The sequence below is a fragment of the Apus apus genome, chromosome 19 (genome assembly GCF_020740795.1).
Source record: "Apus apus isolate bApuApu2 chromosome 19, bApuApu2.pri.cur, whole genome shotgun sequence".
Classification (NCBI taxonomy): Eukaryota; Metazoa; Chordata; class Aves; order Apodiformes; family Apodidae; genus Apus; species Apus apus.
The window spans coordinates 1,473,586-1,486,788 of NC_067300.1; the positions used below are offsets into that span (position 1 = coordinate 1,473,586).

Consider the following 13,203-nt stretch of genomic DNA (forward strand, 5'->3'; position numbering starts at 1 on the left):
TCCTCAGTCAGACCCAGAGGCCAGGGTGCAGGTCCAAAACAGGCTTTGATTTTCCAGAACACAACAATTGCAAAATCTCAGTTTAAACAATATAGAACACATGAGAAAGCTCCTCACGGTGTTAGAACAAGACAACCCTACCATGAAAGAGCTGCCTTCATATCATCCCAGGTGAGACAGCCAAAACCCTAACCAGGAGATGCCAACCTGGACTTCAAACACCCAGCTCATGAGACAGCTGAAGGAGCTGGGACAGGAGAGGTCTGAGGTGGTACATGGAAAAGATCAACATTCCTGGCCTTTACTACCCACTGTGAGGGAACACAAGGGGGTGCAGACCCCTACAGCCACAGACCACCTCTGCAGGTGCAGGGGAGGCAGGTGCTGTGTTCCTCTAACCCTGACAGCTTTCCCTTCTTTAACTGAAGATCAAGTTTGAAGCCAGACTCCTCCCAAAGGCTCCTGGAAAACAGCAGGCAAGAAGGGTGTTAACACAGGCTGCTTAACACACAGGGGCTGTGTGGCTCCCTACAGATATTTACAACAGATTGAGGAAAAACTGTGAGCTTAATGTGGGAGGGAGGGTGGAAGCAGGTGGATCATCTCCACCTGACCACAGAGAGCAGTACAAAAACTGCAGCTGCACACCCATGGTATAAAAACAAAGTCCTAAAAAAGGAAAAAAAATCACCCAAGATTTGACTCCAACCAAGCCCTGGCAAACACAAGTGTTTCCAAACCACCTCGACCCAAGACCTGCCAGTGATGCCAGCTGCTGAAATGCCCCTTCCAACAGCCCATTCCTTTTTGTTCTTTAATATAAAAAAAAGCAAGTCTGAGTTGAAAGCCACAGACCCTTCCAGTTCCGCAGCTGCACCTCCCAGCTACTCTGCTGTCCACAGCTTGAAGGTTCTGTCATAGGAGCAGGTTGCTATCAGCTGGCCATCAAGGGAGATGTCCAGTCCCATCACCTTCCCCTCGTGACCAGCCAGGGTTTTCAGGGGGGACCAGCCGGGGTGAGTCCAGATCTTGGCCGTGTTGTCGTAGGCGCCCGTGAGCAGGAAGTTCCCGTGATTGGCTGTGGAGGATGAGAAAGGGGGAAAAAGTGAGATGTGAGAATAAACAAATGACAAGCGTTCTCTGCTTCTTGACCTCCACGTGTGGTTTTTGAGCTGCCCCATCCCCTCCCAGCTCAGCAGGGACAAGGAAGGTGGGACAGGAGGGACTTACGCTCAAATTTCACCCCGGTCACCAGGTTCTGATGGGCAGGAATGGTGTAGATGCACCTCCTCTGGCGGAGGTCCCACACCTTGCACGTGTTGTCACCACTGCCAGTTGCAACGTGGTACCTGCCCAAGGGTGGAGGAAGAACACGCTGTTGGGAGCTGGGGCTTGTACCCAGAGCTTCTACATAAAGCAGGCGAGTTCTTTCCTTACCCATTTGGGGAGAAGTTGATCCCGTAGATCTCCTTCAGGTGGCCTTCCAGAAACATGATACAGCGCCCCGTGCGCAAGTCCCACACCCGGCCAAAAGCATCCAGACCTCTGGGAAGAGAGAAGCTGAGTGTCACCCTCTGGAGTCCTCAGCAACTGCTGGGCTACCCTGGGCCTCACCAGCAGCCATCAGTGGGGCACTTGGCATCAGTCAGCAACAAACCCCTGATATTTCACATCCAGTCCTGAGGCAAAGCAAACTCACCCCGTCCCGGCCAGAGACCCGTCGGTGTGAAAGGCAATGTCATAGACCCCTTTGCTGTGCCCCTCCTGGTGGAGAATCTCTTCCTGAGCTTCCAGGTCCCACAGGCGCCACGAGTGATCGTAGCTGTGAAAACAAAGCATCTGTCCAGCTCCCTGTGTCTCCAGGGGGAGTCTCTGGGTATTTCTCTGACTCTGGAGGCATTTTATTATAGCTGGAGACAAACAGGGTCTCACATGAGGGGCAGAGAAAGGAACCCCAGCGACCTGCTGTTATTTACATGGCAATAGCCCAGCCTCTGCCAGGAACAGCCAACCCTTGCCCATGCTGGGCTCTGCTGTGGGTAAGCACTGGTACCCACTGGGCTACCAGCCAGCTGGCTGATGGTCATGCATGTCTGAAAGCAGCCACCAGTCTCCATACCAGGTCGTGCCCAGGAACCTCCCAGATGGGTGCCACATCACACGTGACACTCTCATGCTGTGTCCTTCAATATCTGCCACTGGTTCATCACTGAAAAACAGAAAGGACAATCATCAGAAGTGGTTTGCTCTAGCCAGGCTTTGCCAAAACTGATCACAGCAAGAGCTGCTAATTAAACACCAGCCAGAATGGATGATCATAGTTTTAACTAATGACTCTGAATTCTACCTTTTGTTCACACAGCTAAAGCTCCAAGTGGAACCCCTTTATCCACTCTCATGTTGGTTGTAAAGCTCTCCTGGGATAAATATTTCCTGAAAGTTAATGAGGGCCTTGTTAACAGCACATGGAAAGTAATAACAGAGTAGTAACAGAGCCTGGGACAGGCTGCCCAGGGAGGTGGTGGAGTCTCCTTCTCTGCAGACATTCCAAACCCATCTGGATGTGTTCCTGTGGGATCTACTGTAGGTGACCCTGCTCTAGCACAGGGCTGGACTAGATGATCTTCACAGGTCCCTTCCAACCCCAACCACTCTGTGACTCTGTAACAGCAGAAAGGAAGCACAGACCCCTGGGCAGCAGGAAGCTTTTCTGTGACTACACTGAAGACACCCCCACCCACAGCAAACCCTGCTGTGCTGAGGAACCGCAGGGCAGGCAGGACAGAGCGGGTATTTATTCTCCCAGAATTACAGGCAGCAGGTCTGTAGCCTTCAGCAGAGGACATGGACAGCATTTAGAGTCTCCCTCTGACAGGCCAGCCAAAGAGATATGGTCACACCAATGAACAGCCCATCCCTCAGCACACCAGGTTGCTGCCCTTAGGAACAGGGGCTTGGACAGCCCAGGGGCTCAGAGCTGCCGCATCGCCCCAGGTGCACTGCAGGGCCCCACTTCTCCAACCCAGCTGATGCTTGGGCTGGGATTTGACACCATTCTCCTCTTCACAGATCGAGAGAGATGCTGCCCACCTCCCAAAACCACACTGTGCAACAACAGAGCCCCTTGTTTTCATGACAGGCTGAATTTTGAGTGTGGTCATGTACTTGGTTAGTCCCTCTCTGAACTCTGGTGCTTCCCAGTAACTCTAAAGTTGATTTGTTAATAGCCAAGAGGGGAAATTTTATCCTAAATGAAAGGTTAGAATGAAACAATCTCCAGATCTTTCATCCATGACCCACAGCAGTTTACCAATGCCCAGCAGCAATTCTGACTTGATTCTTTTCAGACAACTTCCCCTCACCTTGATTCCCCTAATCAGGGTGATCTCTTTTCCTTCTGAAGAAGGTGGCACATACTGAGGCCAGGAATTGCACTGCTAACACTACAATAAAAGGTTATATTTGCAGGAGGATGGTAAATATCCAATGTTTAGTAACACAAAATAAACCCCAAAAGCACACTGCTGCAGCTGTGCATGTCTGGTCTCATTCTGACCTTTCCAGGCTCCAGAGTTTGACGGATCCATCAGCAGCACACGAGGCCAGGTTGACATCCTTCTTCTCTATGGAGACAGTGGCTTTGGGGTGGAACACTATTGCTCCTACATTGGTGCTATGTCCTTAAGAGAAAGGAAAATCAACATTCATAACCTGCCATGTCATCCTGGCCAATTCTTCAGAAAAGCAGCATTTCTCTGTTACTAATTAGCCAGGGACCAGTGAACACTTTCAGTGTCCTCCCACATTGGGTGAAGCTGCAGTAACTTCTGCAGTAACTACCAAACACATCCATCCTGTGCTTCCAGCAGCACCCACTTCAGAGCATCAAACACCAAGGTTTGGAACCCTCCAAATGTAGGGAAAATTCAACATATGAATCAAGAGATTTGTCCTGATGTTTGTATTTAGTCAAAGTTGTGACCCGCTCTTCAATGAACTTCACTGCTAAGTGAGTTGCCTAAAAAAGCTGGTATTTGGTTCAAAATAACTCCAACCAGGATTCAAAACACAGGACTATTCAGAAACAGAAACAGCCAGCTTGGGTGTTAGCTCTAAGAGAAATGCCAGGACTTCCTCTTGATTATGAGACACATGCCCATGCTCTGCAAGCCTGAGCGATGCTCCCAGCAGAATAAAACCTGCCCAGAGAACATGACATTCGAGTCACAAAGCAATTAAAATATGGGAACTCAACTCAGAGAGGAACAAAAAAACTAAGCAGTCTCAGTGAAAGTGGCTCTACCTCGTAAGGTGTGAACAAGGTTGCAGTCAGGCACAGACCAGAGCTTGCACAGGCCACTCCTGTTGAAGACAAGATGCAGATGTCAGTGGAGACAGGATCATCAAGGAACAACTCAAACACAGAGCTGCAAAAACAGCCCAGGGGGTCTCCAGTGGCTCAAAGACCAACACACACTGAGCAACCAGCCACAGGGACTAGTGGGCTCAGAGTGAAATCTCTGCTAAGCTCTAAAACAGGGTGAGGAGAGAGTTCAGAGTAGGAAGAAAAAGCATTTCTGAACTCTCACGACTCACAGGCCTCTGCTAGCATCCCTCTCCATCACTCCTGCCCTGCTCTCCCAGCCCCCAGTGCTGTAAAACACAACTTACCAACAGGCTGTAGCAAGGAGTTTGGAATTGGGGCTGAAGTGGCAGTAGGACAGCGGGCGATCGTCTCCAATCTGGCTGCAGAAGTTATTCAAGGACTGTAACCAAGCACAAATTAAAATTAATTCAGAAAGTACAAACAACCCAGGAAAAGCCCTGGCCAAAGACTGAGCTGAAGGAGGTAAATGAACACAGGAGGCAGCAGAGGCCTTTGGAAAGTCACTTTCAAAGGGAGGAGCTGCCTTGGAAACAGTCCAGCCGCCAGCAGGAGGGCCATGGAGCCAGGCTGGCCATGGGAGCCAGCTCAGTGCTGGGGCACAGCTCAGCCACCCACTGCCCACAGGCTTGCTTTGTGACCGTGGCTCTGCCAGAACTCACTGTAGCTTTGGTCTCTCTACAGCTCACCCAGGGATGCAAGCAGAGAGAGCAGGGCAGGCAGCAGGCTGTGCTGGGGGAGAGGCAGGTAATGCCTCTGAGTGTAACCAGGACTGGAGCAGCAGCACAGTGTGTGCTCGTGTCTCACTCCTGGGCTGAGCTGGGAATCTGCCTTGAGGTGCTGGAAAAGGGTGTCTCAGAGTCACCCATAACATGAGCTGTGCTACTGTGTTGGTTGTTATTCCCTTGGTTTTATGCACTCGTGACCATTGCAGAGGAAGAAGAAAGGAGGCAGTCCCTTCCTAGCCAGCTACACCTGCGACAGAGCCAGGAATAAATTTCTTCAGCTTTACAGGCCAGTGACAAGGCAATGCAGGGATGTGTCCTCAGCCCTCTGCTGTGCAAGGGAACAGTGGAAGTACATCTCTGAACCACAGAACCCAGGGAAAGGCAGAAAGCAGAGCTTTTCAGCAGATGACAGCACAGAAAACAACAGGTATCTGGAGAGCATCTCTGGGCAGCTGATCCCTTCCTGACCTCCATGGAGGATCAGCAAACAAGTTGTGAATTCAGCAGCTGAGCAGCTGCCCAACCTACTCGCAGGGATTTGTGCAGCTCCTGTTTCTGTGATGTCCTGGTTGCCTCCGGGATCTCCTTGAGCAGACGAGCTTCCTCCAGCCGCTTCGCTGCCCTGTGGAGAGCAAAGGTGGAGTCACAAGCCCCTACATCCCTGCCCAGCTGCTGCCCCCCCTGCTTCCCCCAGCCTGGGCTAAAACCACAGCCACTCACTGAGAACTCAAGCTCTGAGCTCAGTGGACTTGTCTACCAGTGTGTGCTCCCCACTCCTTTGATCTCGTGTCCCGCTCCACCCGCTGCAGGATGAGCTGCTGGATTTTACAGAAGGTCTCATCTCCCTCCTCCATTGGTGCCATTTTTCCTCACCTGGGGAGTGAGTAGTTGGCCAACCACAGCCTTGCTGTCTTCAGACTGCGTGGTCCTTCGTGGTACCAGGTTTGCTGATACTGTAGGGAACAGAACACAACTGAAGAAAAAGCTGCTGTGATCCTGCTCTTCCATCCCACTACCTTAGATAATCTCCTTAGTATAGAAGAGCCACCACAGCATCTGCTCTCACACCTTGCTGTGTTAAGGCCTCTTTCCAAGGGCCTCTTGTATAACTATAAGCTCCAGAAAGAGGGATTAAAAGAGATAAGTCAAAGTCTTTGTCCTACAGCTCAGATCCTGATGTGCTGCCACGTCAAGAACATTCCCATTGAACACCAACTCATTTTACTTCATGATGTACAGCTCCCACCAGTAAAAAGAAAGCCCAGAGCTGCAGAAACTGTCCTTACAGCAAGCCTCTAAAATAATACAGAAAAGATGGCCTCTGGAAAGAGAAAAAAGAAGAATCCTGAACATAGAAGAGACCATCAAAGTAAGGCATCTCAGAGGGTGTCGTATCCATCTCCCTCATACTGGGGGAACAGGAAGGACCGTTACCTCTTCCTTGGATTTTTTGGACCTGTCATCATCTTTCCTGGTCTTTTTCAATGCATCTGTGCCAACCACTGAAAGGATATTTCTCAGCCTGGAAAGAAACACATGAAGTTGTGTTAATTAATTCACTCTGAATTCTCGGGTAACCTGACAAATCATCACTCTCTGCCTTTCTTTCCTCCTCAGCGTTTTTAGAAACACAGAATCTCTCAAGTTGGAAGGGACCCATAAGGATCCTCAAGTCCAAATCCCTGCTCCTTGCAGGGTTCCCTAAAACTAAACCACATGAGTAAGAGCATCATTCAGATGCTCCTTGAACTCTGACAGGCTTGGATCCATGACCATTTCCCCAGGGAGCCTGTTCCAGGGACCAACCACCCTCTCAGTGAAGAATCTTTCCCCAACGTCCATTCTGAACTACCCCTGATTCAGCTACATTCCATTTTCTCATGCCCTATGACCAGTCACCAGACAGAGATCAGCACCTCCTCTGCTGCCCCCCAAATGTTACACAGATACCACTTAAAAGAACTGAAGTTCATGCTTCCTTTTTTACCTTGGTCTCAATTCTGCTGCTTTAACTACTGAAACTGTTCAGCCCAGAGAAGAGGAGGCTCCCTCGTGACTTTATAGCAACTTCCCAATATCTGAAGGGGGCCTACAAGAAAGCTGGGGTAGGGCTTTTTACACAGGTGTGTAGTGAGAGGACAAGGGGCAATGGTCTGAAGCTTAAAGAGGGGAAGATTCAGGTTGGACATCAGGAAAAACTTCTTTGGTGTGACGTTGGTGAGACCTTGGCCCAGGTTGCCCAGGGAGGTTGTGGCTGCCCCATCCCTGGCAGTGTTGAAGGGCAGGCTGGATGGGGCTTGGAGCAGCCTGGGCTGGTGGGAGGTGTCCCTGCCCATGGCAGGGGGTTGGAACTAGATGATCTTGAAGGTCCCTTCCAACCCAAACCAGTCTGGGATTCTATTCAATGAAATCCAATGGAGGCAAGCTTAGAAAGACCTGAATTTGACTTGGAAAAGTTAAGAAAAAAAAACCTCAAGACCCCTCTCCTCTCTGCCTGCCAGCACTCCCTGCACCTCCACCTCCAAGGCCAACCCCAGCTCCCTGCTGGCAGACACAGCACCTCTCCCTCCTCTCTGCAGGCCCCTCTCCGAAGAGCGTGATGGGCTCCCCGAGCGCGCGCAGACAGGCCTTGACTTCCGAGTCGTCCGTGGAGACGTTGATCTGCCGCGCTCTCTTCCTGCGCTCGAACTCCGCCAGCACCTCGGCCTGCCGCTCGCTCATGTGGTCCTCCAGGTCAAAGACCTCACCTGGACGAAAAAGCACAGCCAGAGATTGGAAGCAGCCAAGTGGACCAGCAGCAGCGGGATGAGAGATCCCCCTCAGAGAGGAAGACCCAAAGGGGCGGCAGTGCCGGCAACGGCCGCACGTTTTTAAGTGACGCTCCAAGGGGAGGCAGCAGAAATGGCACCTTGGACTTCACAGGGAAGGCTCTGGCCTGCTTCAGAGCATGGCTGAGAGTGGTTCAGGGTGGTGTGAACTTCGGGGTTGTCCTGTTCTGGGGCAGGAGTTGGACTTGGTGGCCCAGGCTGTCTGAGGAGGTGGCTGAGCCACCATCCCTGGAGACACCTAAACAGACAGATGTGGTGCCAGGGGACAGGGTTTAGGGGTGGACATGGCAGAGTTAGGGTGGTGGTTGGACTTGATGATCTTCAAGGCCTTTTCCAACCAGGATACTGTGAGACTGTGAGTATCTCTTGGGGGACAGTCCTGAAGGGCAAAGGAGCCCAGGAAGGCTGATCATACTCCAAGGAGGAACTCTTAAGAGGGCAGAGAAGCCCATCCCCAGGACCCTTAAGACCAGCCTGGCTGAACAGAGAGCTCTGGTTGGACCTCAGGAACAAAAGGAAAGTTGACGGCCTTTGGAAAAGGGGGTTGGCAACTTATGAGGAATACCAAGATGTAGTGAAGCTCTGCAGGGGGAAATGAGAAGGGCCAAGGCTCAAGCAGAAGTCAACCTGACCACTGTAGTTAAAGAGAACGAGAAAAGGTTTTTTCAGTCTATCAATAGAAAAAGGAAGGCCAGGGGCAATGTTGGTCCACTGGTGAACGAGGTGGGCACCCTAGTGGTGGAAGACACAGAGAAGGCAGTTACTGATGCCTTCTTTGCTTGAATCTTCACTGCTAAAGCATGGACTGCAGATCCTGGAGGCAAAGGGAAATGTCTGGAGAGGACTTCTCCTCAGTAGAGGAGGACCAGGTTACAGACCACTTGGCCGAACTGGACATCCACAAGTCCTGATGGGATGCACCAGTAAGTGCTGAGAGAGCTGGCAGATGTTATTTCTGGGCCACTCTCCATCATCTTTGAAAGGTCATGGAGAAGGTGCCTGAGGACTGGAGAAAGGCCAGTATCACTAGTCTTCAAAAAAGGGCAAGAAGGAGGACCCAGGGAACTACAGGCTGGTTAGTCTCACCTCTGTCCCTGGGAAGATGATGGAGCAACTCGTTCTGGATGTCATCTCTAAAGACATTGACAAACAGGAACTTATTGGGAGTGGTCAACATGGATTTACCAATGGTAAATCATGCTTGACCCATCTGGTAGCCTTCTCTGATGACATAACTGGATGAGGGGAGAGCACCTGATGTCATCTACCTTGACTTCAGCAGGGCTTTTAACACTGTCTCCCATAACAACCTCATTAGGAAACTGAGGGAGTGTGGGCTGGATGGTTGGACAGAAAGGTGGATCGAGAGCTCAGAGGGTTGTGATCAATGAAGCAGGGTCGAGGTGAAGGCCAGTAGCCAGTGGTGTCCCCCAGGGGTCAATACTTGGTCCAGTTTTGTTCAGTATCTTCATCAATGACCTGGACCAAGGGTACAGAGTGTGACCTCAGCAAGTACACTGACAACACCAAACCAGGAGGGGTGGTGACAATCCAGAGGGATGTGCTGCCATCCAGGGTGACCTGGACAGGCTGGAGAGCTGGGCAGAGAGGAATCTGATGAGGTTCAACAAGGGCAAGTGTAGGGTCCTGCACCTGGGGAGGAAGAACCCCAGGCACCAAGATAGGTTAGGGGTGGAACTGCTGGAAAGCAGTTCTGAGAAGGATCTGGGAGTCCTGGTAGAGAGGAAATGATCCATGAGCCAGGAATGTGCCCTTGTGGCCAAAAGAGAGGTCATCCTGCCCCTCTACTCTGCCCTGGTGAGGCCACAGCTGGAGAACTGGGACAAGTTCTGGGCTCCCCAGTTCAAGAGAGACAGGGAACTGCTGGAGAGAGTCCAGGGGAGGGCAACAAAGATGACTGAGGGGGTTGGAGCATCTCCCTGATGAGTAAAGGCTGAGAGAGCTGGGACTGTTCAGCCTGGAGAGAAGGCTGAGGACAGACCTTATCAATGCCTCCAGGTATCTCAGGGTGGGTGCAGAAGGATGGAGCCAGACTCTGCTCAGCAGTGCCCAGGGACAGGACGAGGTGCAACAGGCACAAGTTGGAACATGGGAAGTGACATGGAAATATGATGAAAAACTTCTTTACAGTGAGAGTGACAGAGCCCGGGGACAGGCTGCCCTGGGAGAGTGTGGAGTTTCCTTCTCTGGAGATAGTCAAGACCCACCTGGATGCAGTCCCAGGTAACGTGCTCCAGGGGATCCTGCTTTAGTGGGGGAGTTGGACTGGATGATCTCTAGAGGTCCCTTCCAACTCTGACAATTCTATGAAAATTCAGAGACTTTTGAAAGTGTCACATTCCAGAGCAAGGCAAGGCCAAGGGTCCTGCACCTGGGTAGGAGCAATCCTGATCATCATCAGTACAGGCTGGGGGACGAGATGACAGACAGCAGCTCTGTAGACTGGGGGTACTGGTGGAGGAACAGCTGGACATGAGCACACAATGTGCACGTGCAGCCCAGAGGGCCAATTGCATCCTGGGCTGCATCAAAAGCAGCGTGACCAGCAGGGCCAGGGAGGTGACTCTGCCCCTCTGCTCTGCTCCTGTGAGACCCCACCTGGAGTAATGTGTCCAGCTCTGGAGCCCCCAACAAAAGAGGGACATGGACCTGTTGGAACAAGTCCAGAGAAGGGCCACAAAAATGATCTGAGGGCTCGAGCACCTCTCCTACAAAGACTGGTTGAGAAAACTGGGGTTGTTCAGCCTGGAGAAGAGAAGGCTCCAGGGAGACCTTAGAGCAGCTTCCAGTGCCTGAAGGGGCTCCAGGAAAGCTGGGGAGGGACTTGGGACAAGGGCAGGGAGGGAGAGGACAAAGGGTGATGGCCTCCAAGTAGATCAGGGTAGATTTAGGTTAGATATGAGGAAGAAGTTCTTTACGAGGGTGGTGAAGCTCTGGAACAGGCGGCCCAAAGAGGTGGTGGAGGCCCCATCCCTGGAGACACTCAGGGCCAGCCTTCAGGAGGTGAACCTGAGCCAGTTCCACAGGTCCCTGTGCAGGGGGGCTGGACCAGCTGACCCTTCCAGGTCCCTCCCCACCCAGGGCAGGTCTCTGTGACCCTCACCACTGCTGATGTTGATGTTCCCGGCCTCCAGCGCAGCCTTCATCGCCTCCTTCCCCAGCAGCCCCGCCTCCCCCTTGGCCAGCCGCTCCCTCTCCTTCTCCTCCAAACTGCCGTAGAAGATGGGGGCTCTCTTGGGCGGGGGAGCTTCGCCCTCCTCGGCGGGCTTGGTCTTTGTGGCCTGGGAGGCAAAGGCAGAACGGTCAGTGCTGGTCAGAGCAGGCGAGGGGCTGGCGGAGCCCGAGGAGACCCCCAGACCTTCCCGAGGAGACCCCCAGACCTTCCCGAGGAGACCCCCAGACCTTCCCGAGGAGACCCCCAGACCCATCCCAAGGAGACACCCAGACCTTCCCGAGGAGACCCCCAGACCCTTCCCGAGGAGACCCCCAGACCCTTCCCGAGGAGACCCCCAGACCCATCCCAAGGAGACACCCAGACCTTCCCGAGGAGACCCCCAGACCCTTCCCGAGGAGACCCCCAGACCCTTCCCGAGGAGACCCCCAAACCTTCCCGAGGAGACCCCAGACCCTTCCCGAGGAGACCCCCAAACCTTCCCGAGGAGACCCCCAAACCTTCCCGAGGAGACACTAGACCCATCCCGAGGAGACCCCAGACCCATCCCGAGGAGACCCCCAGACCTTTCCGAGGAGACCCCCAGACCCATCCCGAGGAGACCCCAGACCCATCCCGAGGAGACCCCCAGACCCTTCCGAGGAGACCCCAGACCCATCCCGAGGAGACCCCCAGACCTTCCCGAGAAGACCCCAGGCCCATCCCGAGGAGACCCCAGACCCTTCCCGAGGAGACCCCAGACCCCGCGTCGCGGGGAGCACCGAGCGAACACCCGCCGGGCCCCGCAAGCGGCCCCGGGGCAGCCCCCGCCGCACCAACCCCCCCCCCCCCGCACCCCGACACGCACCTCTGCCGGCGCGGGGGCCCGCGCGGGGGGCCGGGCTGCCCGCGGGGAGGCCATGGCGGTGCGGGAGGCGGCGGGTGCGGGGACCGGAGGGATGCGAAGGCCGCGCGGTGCCCGCCGCCTGATCAACGGCTTCCGGGGCACGCGGGGCGGGGCGGGAAGTGCGGGGCGGGGCGGGGAGTGCGGGGCGGGGAGTGCGGGGCGGGAAGTGCCGGGGAGTGCGGGGCGGGGAATGAGGGGCGGGGCGGGGAATGAGGGGCGGGGCGGGAAGTGCGGAGCGGGAAGTGCGGGGCGGGAAGTGCGGGGCGGGAAGTGCGGGGCGGGGCGGGAAGTGGCGGGAAGTGCGGGACGGCAAGTGCGGGGCGGCAAGTGCGGGGCGGCGGCGGGTCGCGATGCTGCGGCGGAAGCCGACGCGCCTGGAGCTGAAGCTGGACGACATCGAGGAGTTCGAGAGCGTCCGCAAGGACCTGGAGGTGCGAGCGGGGCCGCCCCCGGGGATGGTTCCCGCCCGGCCGGGCGCGCCCTCCCTCAGGCCGCCGCGTTTTGCCCCGTAGGGCCGCAAGAAGCAGCGGGAGGAGGCGGAGGCGGCGGGGGAGGAGGCGGCGGGGATGGCGCTGGGCGCCGAGCACAAGAGCCGGGAGCAGATCATCAGCGACCGCATCGGCTACAAACCGCAGCCCAAGGCCGGCAGCCGCGCCGCGCACTTCGGCTCCTTCGAGTTCTAGCGGCGGCCCCGGGAACCGGGGACCGGGCCGGGAACCGGGAACCGGGGCCAGGGACCGGCTGACCGGGAACCGGAGACCGGGAACCGGAGACCGGGGACCCGCAGCCGGGAGGGCCCCGAGGCGGGCGGGACGAGCCATCCCCGCCTCCTCTTGTCATGTTTGTTTGTTGTTTTGGGGTTTTTTTAAGTGTGGTTAACACGCCCGTGAATGCCCCTTGGCCAAGTGTTTTGTTTTCAATAAATGTGGGGTTGTTTTGTTTTTTTTATTTTAAAAAAACCAAATGATAACACGAGGTGCTTTATGTGGCTGGGGAGACCGTGCGGGGCGGGGTGGAAGCACCAGGGGGTGTTTCCTGCACCTGCATGTGCCCCGATACAGCCAGGAGGTAGAAGTGCCCCTGCAGCAGGGTCTTTGAGAGGGTCTCGTGATGTGCCTCGAAAAATGGTGCCAGTGCAACGTGTTCGTTTAAACCTCCAGCCCCACAAGCTGGTGACCCCACTG

At 54.6% G+C, this 13,203-nt stretch overlaps 2 protein-coding genes across 3 annotated transcripts; one reads left to right on the forward strand and one right to left on the reverse strand.

Moving 5' to 3' along the window:
* Positions 1-26: 26 nt before the first annotated feature.
* Positions 27-12,123, reverse strand: PRPF4 (pre-mRNA processing factor 4). Of its 2 annotated transcripts, XM_051636532.1 has the most exons (15): positions 11,981-12,123; positions 11,065-11,242; positions 7,673-7,859; positions 6,547-6,634; positions 5,986-6,065; positions 5,641-5,734; positions 4,672-4,766; positions 4,304-4,362; positions 3,557-3,680; positions 2,120-2,209; positions 1,700-1,822; positions 1,438-1,545; positions 1,231-1,349; positions 856-1,078; positions 27-462 (listed from the first exon to the last, which is right to left on the reverse strand). In XM_051636532.1, exons 1-14 carry the CDS (start codon positions 12,032-12,034, stop codon positions 885-887), a joined length of 1,593 nt encoding a protein of 530 aa, XP_051492492.1. In that variant the 5' UTR covers positions 12,035-12,123; the 3' UTR covers positions 27-462; positions 856-884. The 2 variants fall into 2 exon arrangements, with proteins under 2 accessions (XP_051492492.1, XP_051492490.1); XM_051636530.1 differs by lacking the exon at positions 27-462 and having other exon boundaries at positions 758-1,078.
* Positions 12,124-12,332: 209 nt separating this feature from the next.
* On the forward strand, positions 12,333-12,735 carry CDC26 (cell division cycle 26). The gene is made up of 2 exons (XM_051636570.1): positions 12,333-12,450; positions 12,532-12,735. Exons 1-2 carry the CDS (start codon positions 12,370-12,372, stop codon positions 12,700-12,702), a joined length of 252 nt encoding a protein of 83 aa, XP_051492530.1. The 5' UTR covers positions 12,333-12,369; the 3' UTR covers positions 12,703-12,735.
* Positions 12,736-13,203: the final 468 nt, after the last annotated feature.